Genomic DNA, 22,051 nt, shown 5'->3' on the forward strand with positions numbered 1-22,051 from the left:
TCTCTCTCAGCCTTCATAGAACTGAAGAAAGTTAGGGCCTTGTTCCAGATTAGGCTGTGGCTTACAGGAATGTTGTGGCTGGTTTGATCTTCTCTATCCAGACCACTCAAACTTTCTCCATTATCAGCAATAAGGTTGTTTTGCTTGCTAATCATTCGTGTGTTCGCTGGAATAGCACTTTTGATTTCCTTCAAGAACTTTTCCTTTGCATTCACAACTTAGCTAAATATTTGGTGCAAGAGGCTTAGCTTTCAGCCTGTCTCAGCTTTTGACATACCCTCCTCATTAAGCTTAAGCATTTCTAGCTTTTGATGGAAAGTGAGAGATGTGTGACTCTTCCTTTCACTTGAACACTTAGAGGCCACTGTAGGGCTAGTAACTGGCCTAATTTCAACAATGTTATGTCTCAGGGAATAGGGGAGTCCACGGAGGGGCAGATTTAAGGGAATGGACAGTTGGTGGAGCAGTCAGAACATGCACAACACATACTAAGTTCTGTCTTCCATGGATGTGGTTCATGGAGCCCCAAAACAATTACAACAGTAACATCAGAGATCACTGACCACAGATCACCATAACAGATTTAATAATGAGAAACTTTGAAATATTGCAAGAATTACCCAAACATGACACACAGAAAGGAAGTGAGAACATGCTGTTGGCAAAATTGTGCCAACAGATTTGCTTGGTGCAGGGCTGCCACAAACCTTCAATCTGTAAAGACACAGCATCTGCGAAGTGCGGTCAAGTGAAGCTCAATAAAGCAAGGTCCCTGCAGTGGCGGGGCTCCGACCCACTCTGCACCATGCAACCCCATGGTCGGGTTTGGACCCCCTCTGCGTCATGCAACCCCATGGCCGGGTTCAGACCTCTCTCTGCGTCATGCAACCCTGTGGCCGGGCTCCGACCCCCCTCTGCGTCATGCAACCCCGTGGCCAGGCTCCGACCCCCTCTGTGTCATGCAACCCCGTGGCCGGGCTCTGACCACCCACTGCGTCATGCAACCCCGTGGCCGGGCTCCGACACCGCCCCCCACATCATGCAACCCCGTGGCCAGGCTCTGGCCCCACTCTGCATCATGCAACCCCGTGGCTGGGCTCCGACTCCCCTCTGTGTCATGCAACCCCGTAGCCGGGCTCCGACCCAGCTCTGCGTTATGCAACCCTGTGGCCAACCCCCCTCTGCATCATGCAACCCCGTGGCTGGGCTCTGATCCCCCTCTGCGTCATGCAACCCCATGGCCAGCTTCGGACCCCCTTCTGCGTCATGCAACCCTGTGGCCGGGCTCCGGCCCCCCTCTGCGTCATGCAACCCCGTGGCCGGGCTCCGGCCCCCCTCTGCGTCATGCAACCCCATGGCTGGCTTCGGACCCCCTTCTGCGTCATGCAACCCCATGGCCAGGCTCCGACCCCACTGCATACCATGCAACCCCGTGGCTGGGTTTGGACCCCCTCTGCGTCATGCAACCCCGTGGCCCCGGGCTCCAACCTTCCTCTGTGTCATGCAACCCTGTGCTCCACCTCCACGTGTGCCGTGCACGCTCTAACACATTTCTCTTTGTTTTTCTCTTGCTAATCTGTCTTTGGCCAGAGTCTAATTTACTAATTTAATTGAGGCTCCCAATCTAAGCTGGGTAGGCGAAAAAGATCCTACACAGCAAATACAGCAAAATCATCACAACTATTGAATCTGGGTGGAGCCATAGTGATGTTTCTTTCAACTTTTCTATCGGTTTGAAATTTTGCCTAGGATAAAACAGAAAAATTCTACTTAAGGAAACTATATACAAATTATTTTGTGAGGAGCAGTCCCTGTTGGTGTATCCTAAATCTGATGGGTACAGCTTTCACTGGTTTGCTATTTAGGCGGTGAGATCTGGATACTATTCTTCTCCATTTATTTTGCAATTAAATTAAATCTGGCTTTAAAGACAGGCCAGAAGACAAAGGAGGAGTTCAAACTATGTCAGCCAGAGCCCTCCGTGGGTGCGCCCGTTTTCCATTCACACGGAAATTCACATTCCATGTGTCAGCACCATAGCACGATGCCATTTTTCAGGTTGGTTAAGGATCCAGCCAGCTCTGAGCCTATTAAAGGCAAACAGCAAAACCTAAACAAATCCCAAAGCCACACCAGTAGGAGGTGGTGGGTGAGGGCGGGAAGGAAGTCAGCAGATGCGCCAAGAGGGAGACAACCATTATAAAAGGAAAAGGCAAGGAAGAGGGCGCCGGCCTTGAAACGCGGAAAGAGAAAGGGAAGCTCCACCAAGAAAGGGACTGCGGAAACCTGCAGGAGGCGCACAGCTGAGGGCGCGATTAGGCGGAGAGCCACTTAAAGTGGGAGGGAGGTGAGGCAGGTCTCGTCATAAGAAAGGGGCCAGAGGGCACTGGGAATGGGATTCCGTGGTTCTCAAATGACACAGAAGCCTTTAAGATGGGTTCCACAAGCTATCGGCACCTCAGAGATACAATACAAAAAGCACGTTACCTTAATAGTAATGTAGTTCTTTAATGATTTGGACATTTTTTCTTCTTTGCCTTTGGCGTGCAAATGCCCTGAAACAAAAACAAAAGCATTCAGTCTGAGCTGGGTGAGGAGACTCTCTGGCCTCAGGGACACGTGGCTCCCCAGGAAACGAATGGGAACCTGCACATATCCAATGTATAGACCAGTGTATGTTGGTATAAATCTGCCCCCAAATCTTCACCCGTGCTGGGCCTTCCGGGAAGACACGACCTGCCCTTGTTCCACGGTGCAGGGACACCCAGCCCCACACTGAGAGCAGATGGCAGGGGTGCCCCAGCTGACTCAGAAGCTAAACAAGAGCCAGCAACCGTGGTACCGACAGCAGTATTTCATCTATTTTCTCCTCTCCTGTAATTCAGAGATACTGAATTCAGATACTGGTCAGCATCTGAAGAAACGACAAAGCTCTCATTTGACAAATCAGGCACTTGGGGGTGAAGCTTGTTGACCGTTGTCCAAAAACAGAGTGGCACTTGTGGGTCTCTGAGTGGGAAGAATCAGAGGTCCTGTTGCAGTTGTTTTCACAGACTTTGATGACCTGGGTATTATTTCATCCCCTATGTATGTGAAAGACAGGAGGAAAACCAAACTCATTTAAGGAACTCCTAAATCTGACCCTGAAATTCTCCCTGGCCTGTAGCTTTTTACAAGGCTTATCTCCAAGAGAAGGGCTTTCTGTTTCTAACAGAAGACTCTTCCTCTTTTTCTGACACAACTTCAAACAGGAGTGCTCCAGGCCGGACGCAGCGGCTCACACCCATAATACCAGCCCTTTGGGAGGCTAAGGTGGAAGGACCGCTTGAGCCCAGGAGTTTGGAGACCAGTCTGGGCAACATGGCAACACCCGGTCTCTACAAAAAAAATTAAAAATTAGCTGGGCGTGGTGGGGCACACCTGCAGTCCCAACATCCCAACAACTCAGGAGACTGAGGTGGGAGGATCACTTGAGCCCAGGAGGTTGGGCCTAGAGTGAGCTATGTTCATGTCACTGCACTCCAGCCTGGGCCACAGAGCGAGACTCTGCCTCAAAAATAAATAAATAAATAAACCAACCAACCAACCAATTAGAATGTGATTTCCAAAAAACATATACAACTTTGAACATGTAATTCTATATAATGTGATTACACCAAGTGCGATTCTGATTTTTTAAAATTGATGATAGTTGGAAAACAAAACACATTTGCTAAGGCCTGAATGTTTATGTCCTCCCAAATTCCTGTCAAAATCCTCAGCCCTCAGGTGACGGTAACTGAAGGCAGGGCCTGTGGTGGGTGATGAGGTCACAGGGGCAGAGCCAGTGTGAATGGCATCAGTGCTCTTATAACAGAGGCCCCTCGAGAGCTGACGGCCGTCTACAAATGGGAAGCAGGCCCTCCCGAGACACCGAGTCTGCCAGTGCGCTGACGCAGGACTCCCAGCCAGCAGAACTGTGAGGAATTCATTGCTGTTGTTCATAACATGCCCGCTTTCAGTATTTGGCTATAGCAGCCCTAACAGGCTGGGATAGTGTCTGCCCACTTAGCTCTTCCATCCACTGGGTACAGGAGAACAGGTGTCACTTCTTCTGCGTCAGGAGACACTGATGTTTTGTTTGGGGCCAAACTAGTACGAAAAAGATCGCTGGTATCTTAACAGGTAGTAAAAAATCACTGAAAAATAGCAACAAAACTTTCCCACCACGTGCGGTGGCTCACGCCTATAATCCCAGCACTTTGGGAGGCAGAGGTGGCAGATCACTTGAGGTCAGGGGTTTGAGCCCAGCCTGGCCAACATGGTGAAACCCTGCTTCTACTAAAAATACAAAAATTAGCCGGGTATGGTGGTACGCACCTGTAGTCGCAGCTACTAGAACAGCTGAGGCAGGAGAATTGCTTGAACCCAGGAGGCAGAGGTTGCGGTGAGCTCAGATAGTGCCACTGCACTCCCAGGCTGGGGGACGGAGCGAAATTGTTTCAACAACAACAACAAATGCTTTCCCATTCCCACATCAGAAGGTGAACACGACCTCCGTTTCTAGACCCCGGCCCCTCCTCATTACCTGACAGGACGAAGCGTCGGCACAGCTAAGGCTGCCCTTCCTGCCCCCCAGCTCCACACTCGCAGAAGGGCTCACAGCAGGTCATGGTTGTCAGTAACAAACCCTGACCTACTGAACAGGATAAACCTGCAGACAGAAACGCGCCTGCGGAGGGAGCAACTCCAGCTCCTCAGACAGTTCAGGGAGCGCTGAACTGAGCCCTGAACAAAGTCAACGAGGAAGTGACTTCGGGGCAATCAGCCTCATCTATTTACTTTCATGAAGAAACCCAAGTGAACCCTGCTGCGGACCAGAAAACTGGAGCACTTCTGCATTTAATGTCACCTTGCTGTGACATCTTAATTTCCCAATTCAAGGGTTTCAAAAACTAGTACCTGTTAATTTCCTGTATTTCAGATGTCAAAGTTTGCATCTCCAAATCTATCACTACCAAACACTCTTTATCTTTCTTCATCTGGGACAAGGGACACGACTACCTCTGTGCCTGAGACACAGTGTCTCAGCCCCACTATCTGGGCTCCCAGCACGCCTCCTCTCCAAGAACACAATTCAGAAGTCCTTGGGCCACGGAAGAGAGACCTCCTTCCCCATGGTCAAAAGTGGAGTGCAGGCCCCCGGCTGTGGAAATCAGTGCTCGGCTCCCCGAGGGGTGATGCCTTAAATATTCCACCACTGGGCAGCGTGCACCCCCTTCCCACGTGAGCGCCAGCTGAAACGGAAGTGAGGGCGGTAGGCGTTTGTTCTGATTAGAAACTCCACCGACACCGGAATAAAGTGGATTTCAGCTAGTGCTGAGCCCTCCCCAGGGAAATGGTATGGGGTGCTGGACAACAGCTCCTAAGTCCTCAAACAGCCACGCAGCCAGCTTTGTTTCTGCTTCATTTTTAGACAAAAACTGGGGCACTGTGAGAGGCAGACACAGTAGGTAATGGTAGGGGCAGAGCCGCCTGCTGGGTCCCCCGACTCAACAGGGTAAGCCCGGGGTGAAGGACATGCTGCAGGAAGTGACTTCGGGGCAATCAGCCTCATGTACTTTCACGAAGAAACCCAAGTGAACTCTGCTGCGGACCAGAAAACCAGAGCACTTCTGCACTTAATGTCACTTTACTGTGACATCCTAACTTCCCAATTCAAGGACTTCAAAAAATAGTATTTGTTAATTTTCTGTATTTTAGATGTCGAAGTTTGCATCTCCAAATCCTATCACTACCAAACACTCTTTATCTTTCTTCATCTCAAATACCTTAGCTGTCCATCCCCAAAAGGTAATAAGACTAGTTAATCATGACCCTGTAAACTTGGAAATATGACTCTTCCAGTGCATCCAAGTGAATTCCAAAACTGCTGGGTTCGAGGTGTTGCTTAACTCATGGTGTTGCATCCACTTCTGAGAGCAGACAGCTGGGGTTCATCAGTTAGGTGTTTGAACAGTGGAAGAAAGGGCAATGTTATTAGAAGATGGCAGAGATGTCTAGTGACAATATTACAGCTTCAGAAAGGAGTGTTCATAATTATCGTTACATTGTACTACTTCAAGTTCCTTCTTAATAGTTTTACTTGAAAGAAACCTTATATAGAACAGCATTGCCAAACATTTTCCATATTCTAGTCAGTTCTAAAAAGGTATAATCATTGCTGCAATCCAAGGAAGCTCATGTTCAAATGATTGAAACTCAAAAATAATTTAAGAGGCAAATCCATTTCTTGACCTATTAGCTGATCTACTATGTATTTCCAAATGTAGCTGTTCCGCCGACAAAGATAGAACTGCTAGAATTGAAATAGAACAAATTAATCTGAAGTTATTACTTACCAGAATGCAGAAAATAATTTCCCCACTGCTCGCACTGATGAAAGACTTCGCACTGTGCAATTTCGTTTTCATGATGTGGAAAAGCTAAATCTATCCCACCTGAATGGATATCCAGTTGATTTCCAAATACCATACTGCAAGACACAGTGCAAAGTAGTGAATTCATTCAATCAAGCAACATATTTTCTTCTAACCTCATCTATTTATTCCTTCCAGCCTTTTTAATTCAATGAATAAATGGATCTCAATTTTACATCAATTTGCATGATAATTTAACTGATTCAAATGAAAACTGAAATCCTGTCATCACAAACCCGTAATTCATGACTTTTCATCCTAGTAAAGGCACTTAATCCTTTTTGCTCCAGGTTCTTTTTTTCTCTTTTTTTTCTTTCTTTTTCAACTCAAAAAATTACCTTTACTTACTTTCAATAGGTAGAGTTTAGTGGTTTTCCAATTTTAACAAGAGATGGAACTATAAAATCATGACAGTGTTTCATCTGGCTTTTGCAAGTGTAACTAACAGTCACCTACGAATAACAAGGTAAGAGAGTTCAAAGCAACACAGGTTGCCATTTCTCCTACAGTGCTGTGCCATGCCTCCATAAAAACCGCGTTTCTGCAAACCCATACAAAAAAAATTAATGGGGTTGATGGGGGAAATGAGGCTGGGCCAGCCCACTCGAAGCTCTGTCCCTGGACCAGCTGCAGAAGCATGGCGACGCAGCAGGCCGGTGGATTTTCTTAAAATGATAGATACAGAAATTTCTAAGGTGCCAACACCTCGCAGAGGTCCTTCCTGCTCCCACTGGTCTGGTTCCCTGTGCTCGGGGAAGGACTGCACACGGAGGTCTCGAGCCTGGGGAAACAGGCATCACAGAAATACACGCTGTAGTGTGACGTTCTAAGACTTTTACATCTTAGCCAGGCGCGGTGGCTCACGCCTGTAAACACAGCACTTTGGGAGGCTGAGGCAGGCGGATCACAAGGTCAGGAGATCGAGACCATCCTGGCTAACATGGTGAACCCCATCTCCACTAAAATACAAAAAATCAGCCAGGCGTGGTGGCGGGCGCCTGTAGTCCCAGCTGCTTGGGAGGCTGAGGCAGGAGAATGGCGTGAACCCGGGAGGCGGAGCTTGCAGTGAGCCGAGATCACGCCACTGCACTCCAGCCTGGGCGACAGAGCGAGACTCCATCTCAAAAAAAAAAAAAAAAAAAGATTTTTACATCTTAGTGACGGGTCGTCTTAGGGTAACTCTAACATTCCCTGCAGTTCAAATGCCGTGAAGGAGACTGTGGGACCAGGAGTGGGGAGGGGATGGGAGGGGCCTCATTTGTATTTGGATGGGCAATTCTCCCTTCCGAAGATCTGAAGCCAACACAACGACGTGAAAGTTTCACAAGCTGAACTATGGGGCCACAACCTTCACTATGTTAGTTTCGCTCCTGATCTCTACGTTACACCTATTTTAAAATCAGAGAAGGCTCAGAAGGAACAACAACAATGGTCTCTTCATTATTTAATCTTTCAACAAAAATAAGAATTTCACATAACATTACATTTGAAACTCACTAAATGTTTTCTACCTGCTTTAGAGAAATTATTTGAATCTAAAAAATGAATCTACAACCCAGTTTATATGCCATAGTCTGCTATTAAGTATTGATAAACACATAGAAGTAAAGTGTGACTGGTGACTGGACATTTTTACTTTTTTTTCATCAAAAGTCAGGCCCATGCTTCCTACTAACAACAGGGTTTGAGGTCTGAGGAATGACAGAAGCGTTTCCAGATGAGCCGCATAACCACAGTGCAAGTGGTGGGGGCTTAGCAGAAAAGGGAATCTCTTTCTGGGTCTTAAAGAAGACCCACCAAAATTTAGATAGGCAGGTCGTGGGGGACAAGGCCTTCCCTCCTGGTGGAATGGGGCGACCCTACTCGGGGCTGAATACTCAAGCTGTCTGGGAGTCCATGAATGGAGCAGAGTCCTCGTGTGGGAGATAATTATCTCCACCCAAACCCCCTCTACACCCAGCCAGGAAACACATCCCGGATACAAAGCCCACAGGTTTCGGGGTGACTGGATTTATCCATCTGAAAATCTCTGATGTAGCTACTAGCTTAAAATGTTTACCTTAATCATCCTTTCCTGTGTTTCTAATTTTTAAAAACTGTTTATTAAAATAAATATTTGCTATCAAGTATACTAAAATCCATGAGTTAACAGTGATTTTTTTAAAACCCATTTCTGGTGCCGTTTCCAAGATGGCAGAATAGGAACAACTCCAGTCTACAGCTCCCAGCATGAGCGATGCAGAAGACGGGTGATTTCTGCATTTCCAACTGAGGTACCGGCTTCATCTCACTGGGGCTTGTCAGACAGTGGGTGCAGCTCACGGAGTGTGAGCCGAAGCAGGGTGGGGCATCGCCTCACCTGTGAAGTGTGAGGGGTCGGGGAATTCCCTTTCCTAGCCAAGGGAAGCTGTGACAGACGGTACCTGGAAAATCAGGACACTCCCACCCTAATACTGTGCTTTTCCAATGGTCTTAGCAAACGGCACACCAGGAGATTATATCCTGTGCCTGGCTCGGAGGGTCCCACGCCCACGGAGCCTCGCTCACTGCTAGCACAGCAGTCTGAGATGAACTGCAAGGCGGCAGCGAGGCTGGGGGAGGGGCACCCGCCATTGCTGAGGCTTGAGTAGGTAAACAAAGTGTCCAGGAAGCTCGAACTGGGTGGAGCCCACTACAGCTCAAGGAGGCCTGCCCACCTCTGTAGACTCCACCTCTGGGGACAGGGCATAGCTGAACAAAGAAGAAACTTCTGCAGACTTAAACGTTCCTGTCTGACAGCTTTGAAGAGTAGTGGTTCTCCCAGCACGGAGTTTGAGATCTGAGAACGGAGAGACTGCCTCCTCAAGTGGGTCCCTGATCCCCGAGTAGACCAACTGGGAGACACCTCCCAGTAGGGGCTGACTGACACCTCATACAGCCAGGTGCCCTCTGAGACGAAGCTTCCAGAGGAAGGATCATGCAGCAACATTTGCCATTCTGCAATATTTGCTGTTCTGCAGCCTCTGCTGGTGATACCCAGGCAAACAGGGTCTGGAGTGGACCTCCAGCAAACTCAACAGACCTGCAGCTGAGGGTCCTGACTGTTAGAAGGAAAACTAACAAACAGAAAGGACATCCACACCAAAACCCCATCTGTATGTCACCACCATCAAAGACCAAAGGTAGACAAAAACCACAAAGATGGGGAGAAACCAGAGCAGAAAAGCTGAAAATTCTAAAAATCAGAGCGCCTCTTCTCCTCCAAAGAAACGCAGCTCCTCACCAGCAATGGAACAAAGCTGGACAGAGAATGACTTTGATGAGTTGAGAGAAGAAGGCTTCAGACGATCGGTAATAACAAACTTCTCCGAGCTAAAGAGGATGTTTGAACCCATCATAAAGAAGCTAAAAACCTTCAAAAAAGATTAGACGAATGGCTAACCAGAATAAACAGCATAGACAAGACCTTAAATGACCTGATGGAGCTGAAAACCATGGCACAACAACTATGTGATGCATGCACAAGCTTCAGTAGCCGATTTGATCAAGTGGAAGAAAGGGTATCAGTGATTGAAGATCAAATGAATGAAATGAAGCAGGAAGAGAAGTTTAGAGAAAAAAGAGTAAAAAGAAATGAACAAAGCCTCCAAGAAATGGGACTATGTGAAAAGACCAAATCTATGTCTGACTGGTGTACCTGAAAGTGATGCGGAGAATGGAACCAAGTTGGAAAACACTCTGCAGGATATTATCCAGGAGAACTTCCCCAATCTAGCAAGGCAGGCCAACATTCACATTCAGAAAATACAGAGAACGCCACAGAGATACTCCTCGAGAAGAGCAACTCCATGACACATAATTGTCAGATTCACCAAAGTTGAAATGAAGGAAAAAATGTTAAGGGCAGCCAGAGAGAAAGGTCGGGTTACCCACAAAGGGAAGCCCATCAGACTAACAGCAGATCTCCTGGCAGAACCTCTATAAGCCAGAAGAGAGTGGGGGCCAATATTCAACATTCTTAAAGAAAAGAATTTTTAACCCAGAATTTCATATCCAGCCAAACTAAGATTCATAGGTGAAGGAGAAATAAAATCCTTTACAGACAAGCAAATGCTGAGAGATGTTGTCACCACCAGGCCTGCCTTACAAGAGCTCCTGAAGGAAGCACTAAACATGGAAAGGAACAACCAGTACCAGCCACTGCAAAAACGTGCCGAATTGTAAAGACCATCAAGGCTAGGAAGAAACTGCATCAACTAACGAGCAAAATAACCAGCTAACATCATAATGACAGGATCAAATTCACACATAACAATATTAACCTTAAATGTAAATGGGCTAAATGCTCCACTTAAAAGATACAGACTGGCAAATTGGATGAAGAGTCAAGACCCATCAGTGTGCTATATTCAGGAGACCCATCTCACGTGCAGAGACACACACAGGCTCAAAATAAAGGGATGAAGGGAGATCTACCAAACAAAAGGAAAACAAAAAAAAGCAAGGGTTGCAAACCTAGTGTCTGATAAAACAGACTTTAAACCAACAAAGATCAAAAGAGACAAAGAAGGCCATTACATAATGGTAAAGGGATCAATTCAACAAGAAGAACTAACTATCCTAAATATATATGCACCTAATACAGGAGCACCCAGATTCATAAAGCAAGTCCTTAGAGACCTACAAAGAGACTTAGACTCCCACACAATAATAATGGGAGACTTTAACACCCCACTGTCAACATTAGACAGATCAACGAGACAGAAAGTTAACGAGGATATCCAGGAATTGAACTCAGATCTGCACCAAGCGGACCTAATAGACATCTACAGAACTCTCCACCCCAAATCAACAGAATATACATTCTTCTCAGCACCACATCGCACTTATTCCAAAATGGACCACATATTTGGAAGTAAAGCACTCCTCAGCAAATGTAAAAGAACAGAAATTGTAACAAACTGTCTCTCAGACCACAGTGCAATCAAACTAGAACTCAGGATTAAGAAACTCACTCAAAACCTCTCAACTACATGGAGACTGAACAACCTGCTCCTGAATGACTACTGGGTACATAATGAAATGAAGGCAGCAGTAAAGATGTTCTTTGAAACCAATAAGAACAAAGACACAACATACCAGAATCTCTGGGACACATTTAAAGCAGTGTGTAGAGGGAAATTTATAGCACTAAATGCCCACAAGAGAAAGCAGGAAAGATCTAAAACTGACACCCTAACATCACAATTAAAAGAACTAGAGAAGCAAGAGCAAACACATTCAAAAGCTAGCAGAAGGCAAGAAATAACTAAGATCAGAGCAGAACTGAAGGAGATAGAGACACAAAAAACCCTTCAAAAAATCAATGAATCCAGGAGCTGGTTTTTTGAAAAGATCAACAAAATTGATAGACCGCTAGCAAGACTAATAAAGAAGACAAGAGAGAAGAATCAAATAGACACAACAAAAAATGATAAAGGGGATATCACCACCGATCCCACAGAAATACAAACTACCATCAGAGAATACTATAAACACCTCTATGCAAATAAACTAGAAAATCTAGAAGAAATGGATAAATTCCTGGACACATACACCCTCCCAAGACTAAACCAGGAAGAAGTTGAGTCCCTGAATAGACCAATAACAGGCTCTGAAATTAAGGCAATAATTAATAGCCTACCAACCAGAAAAAGTCCAGGACCAGAAGGATTCACAGCCAAATTCTACCAGAGGTACAAGGAGGAGCTGGTACCATTCCTTCTGAAACTATTATAATCAATAGAAAACAAGGGAATCCTCCCTCATTTTAAGAGGCCAGCATCATCCTGATACCAAAACCTGGCAGAGACACAACGAAAAAGGAGAATTTTAGACCAATAGCCCTGATGAACATCGATGCGAAAATCCTCAATAAAATACTGGCAAACCGAATCCAGCAGCACATCAAAAAGCTTACCCACCACGATCAAGTGGGCTTCATCCCTGGGATGCAAGGCTGGTTCAACATACGCAAATCAATAAACGTAATCCATCACATAAACAGAAGCAAAGACAAAAACCACATGATTATCTCAATAGATGCAGAAAAGGCCTTTTGACAAAATTTAACAGCCCTTCATGCTAAAAAGTCCCAATAAACTAGGTATTGATGGGGCGTATCTCAAAATAATAAGAGCTATTTATGACAAACCCACAGCCAATATCATACTGAATGGGCAAAAACTGGAAGCATTCCCTTTGAAAACTGGCACAAGACAGGGATGCCCTCTCTCACCACTCCTATTTAACATAGTGTTGGAAGTTCTGGCCAGGGCAATCAGGCAAGAGAAAGAAATAAAGGGTATTCAATTAGGAAAAGAGGAAGTCAAATTGTCCCTGTTTGCAGATGACATGATTGTATATTTAGAAAACCCCATCATCTCAGCCCAAAATCTCCTTAAGCTGATAAGCAACTTCAGCAAAGTCTCAGGATACAAAATCAATGTGCAAAAATCACAAGCATTCCTATACACCAATAACAGACAGGGAGCCAAATCATGAGTGAACTCCCATTCACAATTGCTTCAAAGAGAATAAAATACCTAGGAATCCAGCTTACAAGGGATGTGAAGGACCTCTTCAAGGAGAACTACAAACCACTGCTCAATGAAATATAAGAGGACACAAACAAATGGAAGAACATTCCATGCTCATGGATAGGAAGAATCAATATCGTGAAAATGGCCATACTGCCCAAGGTAACTTATAGATTCAATGCCATCCCCATCAAGCTACCAATGACTTTTCTCACAGAATTGGAAAAAACTACTTTAAAGTTCATATGGTTTAAAGTTCAAAAAAGAGCCCGCACTGCCAAGACAATCCTAAGCCAAAAGAACAAAGCTGGAGGCATCATGCTACCTGACTTCAAACTATACTACAAGGCTACAGTAACCAAAACAGCATGGTACTGGTACCAAAACAGAGATATAGACCAATGGAACAGAACAGAGCCCTCAGAAATAATACCACACATCTACAACCATCTGATCTTTGACAAACCTGACAAAAAAAGAAATGGGGAAAGGATTCCCTATTTAATAAACAATGCTGGGAAAACTAGGTAGCCATATGTAGAAAGCTGAAACTGGATCCCTATCCTTACACAAAATTAATTCAAGATGGATTAAAGACTGAAATGTTAGACCTAAAACCATAAAAACCCTAGAAGAAAACGCAGGCAATACCATTCAGGCCATAGGCATGGGCAAGGACTTCATGACTAAAACACCAAAAGCAATGGCAACAAAAGCCAAAATTGACAAATGGGATCTAATTAAACTAAAGAGCTTCTGCATAGCAAAAGAAACAACCATCGGAGTGAACAGGCAACCTACAGAATGGGAGAAAATTTTCACAATCTACCCATCTGACAAAGGGCTAATATCCAGAATCTACAAAGAACTTAAACAAATTTACAAGAAAAAAATCAAACAACCCCATCAAAAAGTGGGCGAAGGATATGTACAGACACTTCTCAAAAGAAGACATTTATGCAGCCAACAGACACATGAAAAAATGCTCATCATTACTGGCCATCAGAGAAATGCAAATCAAAACCACAATGAGATACCGTCTCACACCAGTTTGAATGGCAATCATTAAAAAGTCAGGAAACAACAGGTGCTGGAGAGGATGTGGAGAAATAGGAACACTTTTACACTGTTGGTGGGACTGTAAACTAGTTCAACCATTGTGGAAGACAGTGTGGCGATTCCTCAAGGATCTAGAACTAAAAATACCATTTGACCCAGCCATCCCATTACTGGGTATATACCCAAAGGATTATAAATCATGCTGCTATAAAGACACATGCACACGTATGTTTATTGTGGCACTATTCACAATAGCAAAGACTTGGAACCAACCCAAATGTCCACCAATGATAGACTGGATTAAGAAAATGTGGCATATATACACCATGGAATACTATGTAGCCATAAAAAAGGATGAGTTCATGTCCTTTGTAGGGACATGGATGAAGCTGGAAACCATCATTCTGAGCAAACTATCACAAGGACAGAAAACCAAACACCGCATGTTCTCACTCATAGGTGGGAATTGAACAATGAGAACACTTGGACACAGGGTGGGGAACATCACACAACGGGGCCTGTTGTGGGGTGGGGGAGTGGGGAGGGATAGCATTAGGAGATATACCTAATGTAGATGAGGAGTTAATGGGTGCAGCACACCAACATGGCACATGTATACATATGTAACAAACCTGCACATTGTGCACATGTACCCTAGAAGTTAAAATATAATGAAAAAAAACCCATTTCTACAAATAGGAAACATACGCGTGGTTATTCACTAAGGAGATCTGTAACACTGAAACGCTAGGAACAGTCTAAACGCGCGGCCGGGTACCCTGCTGCCTGCAGAGGGTCAGGCCACACAAACCAGCACCACGGTAACAAACTAACCGTGGGCCAGGCGCAGTGGCTCACACCTGTAATCCCAGCACTTTGGGAGGCCAAGGCGGGCGGATTACCTGAGGTCAGGAGATCAAGACCAGCCTGACCAACAGGGAGAAATCCCATCTCTACTAAAAATACAAAATTAGCCGGGGTGGTGGCGCATGCCAGTAATCCCAGCTACTCAGGAGGATGAGGCAGGAGAATCGCTTGAACCTGGGAGGCGGAGGTTGCGGTGAGCCGAGATCGCACCATTGCACTCCAACCTGGGCAAGAAGAGTGAACCTCCGTCTCAAAACAAAAAAACAGGAACATGAAACTAACTGTGGCGAGCCCCATTGGCAGCTGTGCAGCACGGGGCATGGGCGGTATGCTGTCTTTCACACACCCCACCCACGGTGCCCCTGGCTGCGGGCAGAGCCACAGGGTGTGGACACCTGAGGTGCGTCCAAGGGGACCAGGGAGAAGGCGGAGAAAGCTCTACTGAGAGGCAGAAACCAGGACAGAGAGGGTGTTTCCAGAGTAGGGGATGCCACAGTGGGCCAGGAGAGCAGTGTCGTGTGACTGAGTGGGGGCAGCAGGCAGCTGCGGTCCCAGGCAGACAGTGGGAAGAGGAGCTTTGGTGACAGAGGACCCACATGAGGGTGGCTGGGGGACTCCAGGAAGATCTGGGAGGAGCTGGAGATTTCCGCCACAGAGCACCCTGGCATGCGAGTTGCCTGAGCTAGAAGAGCTGGCGGGAAGGCGGAGAGGGATTTGGGGGCTAGAGAAGTGCGAAGCGAGGAGGGATGTAGGTGCAAGCACTCTCCTCCAGGGCCCCAAGCACCAGCCACTACAGAGAAGGGTGAGGGAACAGGGCAGCTGCAAGTGTGAACCAAAAAGCAGCCTCTCCACTAAACAGAGGAAGTGCTGAGGTCAGGAAAGCTTGATGTGTCATGGGTTTCGTTCATCCCGTTCCATGGCCCGTCACACTGCAGCAAAAATCTCTTCCCAAAAAATCACCCATGGGCACACGTGCCAGGCTGCACCTGCTCCCATGCACATCCTCTGCTGCCCTGAGCAGGCACCAGGGGAACTTGAGCCCCAACCCCCACGAAGCGGCAGGCACCTTACCTAGCGATGGCAGAGCACTCGATGTGCCAGCCCGGCCTCCCGGGTCCCCAGGGAGAGGCCCAGAACACCTCCTGGGGTTTGGCCGCCTTCCACAGGGCGAAGTCACTGGCATGACGCTTGTCAGAGTCCGCTGCAGATGATAAACGGTACATCAGTGGGAAGAAGCTCAGTCACCCCACCACGGATGCTCAGACATTCACCCCCACCACAGAAACCCAGACAGTCACCCCCACCATGGAAACACAGAAAATCACCCCAACATGGAAACCCAGACAGTCACCCCCACCACAGAGACCCAGTCACCCCCACCACGGAAACACAGAAAATCACCCCAACATGGAAACTCAGACAGTCACCCCCACCACGGGGACCCAGACAGTCACCCCACCATGGACACGCAGACAGTCACCCCACCACGGAAACCCAGACAATCACCCCCACCATGGAAACCCAGACAGTCACCCTTACCACGGAAACCCAGTCACCCCCAACATGGAAACACAATCACCCCACCACAGACATGCAGACAGTCACCCCACCACAGAAACTCAGTCACCCCCACCAGGGAGACCCAGACAATCACACCACAGAAACTCAGACAGCCACCCCGCCACGGAAACCCAGACAGCCACCCCGCCACGGAAACCCAGACAGCCACCCCGCCACGGAAACCCAGACAGCCACCCCGCCACGGAAACCTAGACAGCCACCCGCCACGGAAACCCAGACAGCCACCCCGCCACGGAAACCCAGAGTCACCCCGCCACGGAAACACAGTCACCCCGCCACGGAAACCCAGACAAGTCACCCAACCACGGAAACCCAGACAGCCACCCCGCCACGGAAACCCAGACAGTCACCCCCACCATGGAAACACAATCACCCCACCACGGACACGCAGACAGTCACCCCTACCATGAAAGCCCAGACTGTCACCCCACCAGGGAAGCCCAGGCTGTCACCACCACCTCACCCCCACCACAGAAGCCCAGATAGTCACCCCCCACCACAGAAACTCAACTGGTCACCCCCACCAGGGAAATCCAGCCGGCCACCCTGATGGAAGCCCCTCCAGCCGCCAGTGGGCGGCATGCCCCAGGCTGTATCTCTTCGAAGGAGCCTTCGCTTCTCGCTCACTCCTGTTTCACCCACGTGAGGGACAGGAGCACCGGCAACACTTTCACCTCAGATGCACCAGCGCACAGGGAGAGCTGGGCGGCTGGGAACCCACAGAGGCTCATTTCTCAGGAATGTACTGTGGACCGGGTGGGGTTTTCCCATTTTTCCTTATTCTGTCTTACGAGAAATACTCTGCTTATCAGTAACTGAGTTTCAGGGTTGTTTTTTCCAAAAAGATACTAATCACACAGAGTGAAAGGTGCGTGATCGTGTCAGGTAACGTGGCTTATGGACCCGAGACTCTGAGCAAGGTGCCCATCACCGTGCGGTGAGGCTGCCAGTGGCGCATGCTCACCAAAACCTGCTGTCCCATCTGCCCAGGACAGGCACACCCCATGTGCACAACGTCCCAATATCACCCTTTCCACCCGGGAGCACTGACACAGGCGTCCATCACCTTTGATGAATTTAAAGAGTGCAGACACAGATACTTTTTCTGGGTCAGACTGGACAGGCTACGTTTTCATTACTAGTCACTTTAGTAAGAATAACATCCTCTGGGCACCCAAGCAAACAGAACAATTCCTACATAGTGCATGGCAAACGAGAGCATCAATAACACCTTATGCCGAAGGAAAATACTTAAGGACAGAAAATGCGGCCAAGGACTGTATTTCCAGCCAAACTGACTTTGAAGTAGAAGGCAGCACACTGTCATCCACAGGCACAAATTCAGAGAATACTGTTCCCAAGAAAGGGCTCTTCCTTCAGAAACTGCTGGGGAATGAGCTTCAAAAACAACAGGGAAAAAGCGGACCTGGAGATGGTGGGAGGGGGGAAGAGTGGACAGGGCTACAGAAGGCAGCGCAGGCGGAGGCTGGGCACTCCAACATATGGACACGCGGGGCGGGGAGGAGGCACGTGCATGGGAACCTTCTAACCGTGGTCAAGCCTCGGGCAGGGCTGGTCCGTGATGGACTAAAGCAGGTGGATGCCCACTGGTCATCCGGTCACGCCCGGTGTCCTTAAAGGCTAGGACTTGCCACAGGGGAAAAGGGAACCACACATGTGAACAGACAGAGGGGTTAATGAAACCCCGTGGCCCTGAATTTGAGTATCAGTGTGACCTACGGAGCAGATGCGTTCATTACCTCAGTCTATGGGAGAGGCCAAGAAACAATGACAGACAGCAATGACAGATGGCAACAATGAGTATCCATGGTGCCCACGCTGTGTTCTCAAAACACCATTTCCCATTAAAAGTAAAATGGGAGCTGGGCGCGGTGGCTCACACCTAGAATCCCAGCACTTTGGGAGGCCGAGGTGGGCGGATCACCTGAGGTCAGGAGTTCGAGACCAGCCTGACCAATACGACGAAACCTCGTCTCTACTAAAAATACAAAAATCAGCCGGGCGTGGTGGCGGGTGCCTGTAATCCCAGCTACTGTGGAGGCTGAGGCAGGAGAATCGCTTGAGCTCGGGAGGCGGAGGTTACAGTGAGTCGAGAACGCGCCATTGCACTCCAGCCTGAACAACAAGAGTGACATTCTATCTCAAAAAAACAAAAGAAAAGAAAAGAAAGAAAGAAAGAAAGAGAAAGAAAGAAAGAGAGAGAGGGAGGGAGGGAGGGACACCGGGCGTGACCGGAGGGAGGGAGGGAGGGAGGGAAAGGGAAGAAAAGGGAAGAAAGAAAAGAGAAAAATGGGGCTTCCAGGAGAAACAGCTTATTTTAAGATGAGCCAGGAATATCTTACCATATCAGATAGACAGCCACAAAACTATCAACTACAACAGGGCTGAGTGTAAGGGACTCGGGAGTAGATCCTACCAGCAAAAGAGGGGGCACGCCGAGGCTCAATAAGGTGACGGCAGCAATGGATTAAAACGGCATGTGCACTGAAGCCCATGAGCTCTCAGCAACGAAAGAACATGAACTGGTCACTGCCAGAGGAAAATATGGAAGCCAACTCCTTGTTCTGAAAACTGGTAAGTTAAGGAAAAGGTCCTGCCTTTCTTATTACAAACTGTACCACTGAGTAACCAGATGACAGTCTGCCTGTATAAAAGTATTCCAGCAAATGGGCCAGGCCCGGTGGCTCACACCGATAACCCAAGTACTTTGGGAGGCCGAGGGGGGGTGGATCACCTGAGGTCAGGAGTTCAAGACCAGCCTGGCCAACACGGCAAAACCCCATCTCTACTAAAACTACAAAAATTAGCTGGGTGTGGTGGCATGCCCCTGTAATCCCAGCTACTCTGGAGGCTGAGGCAGGGAGAACTGCTTGAACCTGGGAGGTGGAGGTTGCAGTGAACCGAGATCATGCCACTGCACTCCAGCCTGGGCAACAGAGTGAGATTCCGTCTCAAAAAACAAACAAACAAACAAACAAACAAACAAAAAAGGTATTCCAGCAAATAAAGCAGAATGGGAGTTGCACCACCATGCCACCTCTTTTTGCAGTGAAGGATCTAAGCCTAGAGCGGCCAGGGCTGCTGACACACAGAGGCAGAGCCCTTACGTGTCTCCTGGTGAGGAATACACCATCTACAAAGTAGCCTTCTCCAGAAATTTAGAACTGGATTAAGCCTCTACATTCAACTACCAGTTTGCAAAAAACACACAGGACAGAGGGAAATGTTACAGACACTCCAAAACTCAGAGCAAGCGAAATCCCACTGGGGGAACCGTGAGACACATGACGTTTCTCCCTCAAATGAGCAGCAAGGGGAAAAAGCCAGGGGAGGAACATATGGACTAAAAACAAGACACAAATATAAAACAGCTAAGGCTAAGTGTCGTGTTAAGGGACACGTGTTTGGGCAATAAACCCATTCAGAAAAATGAGGAGGTGGCCACTGTCAGAGTTAGGGCAGTAGTTGCCCCCAGGGCAGGGCAGAGAGGCTGGTAGGCAGGGCAGGGGAGGTTAGCGGCCAGGGCGTGGGACCCGGAGGACTCAGGTGCCTTCGCTCCCTTGCCATTGTTGTCTCCTTCCACTAGGGGGTGACCGCAGGGTCTCCACTGAACACATATTCACTGAGCTGGGCATTTTTGTTTGTTTGGTAGAGACAGCAAGGGGTCTCACTACATTGCCCAGGCTGGTCTTGAACTCCTGGCCTCAAGTGATCCTCCAACCTTGGCCTCCTAAAGTGCTGGAATTACAGGTGTGAGCCACCATGCTCAGCCAAGTTGGACATTTTTTAATGGTGTTTTCTATTGTTGTGTTATTACAACAATTTAAATTGAAAATTAAAAAGACAACACCATTGCTTTGGAAATAACATACACTAAGGCATTAAAATTTTTTTTCACCATATGTAAAAATGGTGGTTTTATTATCTTTGTTTTGTGTAATTCTATTTCCTAATTTTGTACCATTATAAATTATATAAATATGTTGCTTTTGTATAAGAAAATATTTTTTATTTTAAAAAGCACTGCTGTGAAGATGTGGAACGACAGGGACTTATTCCTCACTGGTGGGGATGCAAAATGGTGCAGCCACTCTGGCAGAAGCTGGGCAGTTTCTGACACAAATAAGCCTCTTCCCAGAGGACCCAGCATTGTCCTCCTTGGTATTTGCCCAAATGAGCTGAAAACCTGCACGTGGATGTTTACAGCAGCTTTATTCATAATTGCCAAAACTCAGAAGCAGTGAAGATGCCCTTCAGTAGGTGAGTGCTTAAGCTGCTGTAAATTCAGACACTGGGACGTGACTCAGTGTTAAAGAGAAACGAGCTCTCAGCCATGAAAAGACACGGAGGAAAATTACTGTGTATTCCTAAGTGAGAGAAGCCATTCTGAGAAGGGTGCACAGTGTATGACTCCAACTATATGACATTCTAGAAAAGGCAAAACTAGAGACTGTAGAAAGACCAGTGATTTCCAGGGATGGGAAAGAGGGAAGGATGAGCAGACAGACCACACAGGATTTTTCAGGGCAGTGCAAGTATCCTGCGTGATGCTGGAATGGTGGAAACACATCACTATACATTCACCCAAACCCAGAGCACACAGTGCCGAGAGTGAACCCTGATGCCAACTCTGGTCTCTGGGCAAAGCTGATGCGTCAATGGTGGGGGATGCTGACAGTGTGGGGGGCGGTGTGGAGGGTAGCAGGTAGACAGGAATTCTCTGTACCTTACTCTCAAATTTCCTGTGAAGCTAAAATGGCTCTAAAAAACAAATCTATTAAATAAATAATTTTAAAAAACCTTCCTGATGCCAGAATGTACAACTCTCAGAAACTTCTCCTCCACATGTGTAAGCAAAGCCCACACGGCCTGCTGGTGGCCACGCCTCACACATGGATGATGTGGGCGTCTGTGTTCCGGCCTGTGCGGGGAGCGGGACAGGACACCACGGCGGGGGAAGGAAAGAACCTGAGGGGTCAGTGCTATGGATGGTTAGGATTCATTGGCACAGTTTATGGCGCGGAAAGACAGTGCCTAAAACCAGAAATACCTTGAACAGTCTTTGGGGTCTGTCCCTGTTATTCTTGTTTGATTCCCTTAAACAGTATCCTTTTCAAATTATTTTAAATTTAGTTCCATATGCTGCGCTTACTATTTCTTCTCCATAAAAATGTTTTGACCTAGTAACTCCCTGGAACAGAATAGAGCAAGGAAGAGACTCAAACAGATTGGAAGTTTAACACATAGTAAGACACGTATGGGAATTAAATGTACGGTAACAGCAAAACACTGAAGAACGCGAAAATATGATGTACGTGTATGAGGTTTTCAGGTGCGCTGAAAACCCTGGGGAAGAAAAAGGAGACGGTGACCAGCACTGTCTCCAGGGAATGGAGCCAGGCATGCTGGGGGCGGGGGTGGACGACGCCCCAATTGCCGTTTGAACTTTATGCCTCACAAGCTGGAGCCATCCACAGAAACCACACTAAATTTAAAACACAGCTGTGA

The 22,051-nt window shown here is 47.4% G+C and overlaps 1 protein-coding gene across 9 annotated transcripts in view; it reads right to left on the reverse strand.

Moving 5' to 3' along the window:
* CARS2 (cysteinyl-tRNA synthetase 2, mitochondrial) overlaps positions 1-22,051 on the reverse strand; it is a 66,715-nt gene that overhangs the window by 19,960 nt on the left and 24,704 nt on the right. For 8 of the 9 annotated variants that reach the window (XM_034936981.3, XM_063595864.1, XM_034936982.3 and 5 more), the window contains 3 exons: positions 16,013-16,142; positions 6,381-6,514; positions 2,488-2,555 (listed from right to left, as the gene is read on the reverse strand). In XM_034936981.3, the coding sequence (XP_034792872.1) occupies positions 2,488-2,555; positions 6,381-6,514; positions 16,013-16,142 (332 nt within the window). Of the gene's footprint in view, positions 1-2,487; positions 2,556-2,808; positions 3,084-6,380; positions 6,515-16,012; positions 16,143-22,051 lie in introns of those variants that run through there. The other variant, XM_034936984.3, reaches the window with a different exon arrangement.

This window comes from Pan paniscus, chromosome 14, assembly GCF_029289425.2.
Source record: "Pan paniscus chromosome 14, NHGRI_mPanPan1-v2.0_pri, whole genome shotgun sequence".
NCBI classification, from domain to species: domain Eukaryota; kingdom Metazoa; phylum Chordata; class Mammalia; order Primates; family Hominidae; genus Pan; species Pan paniscus.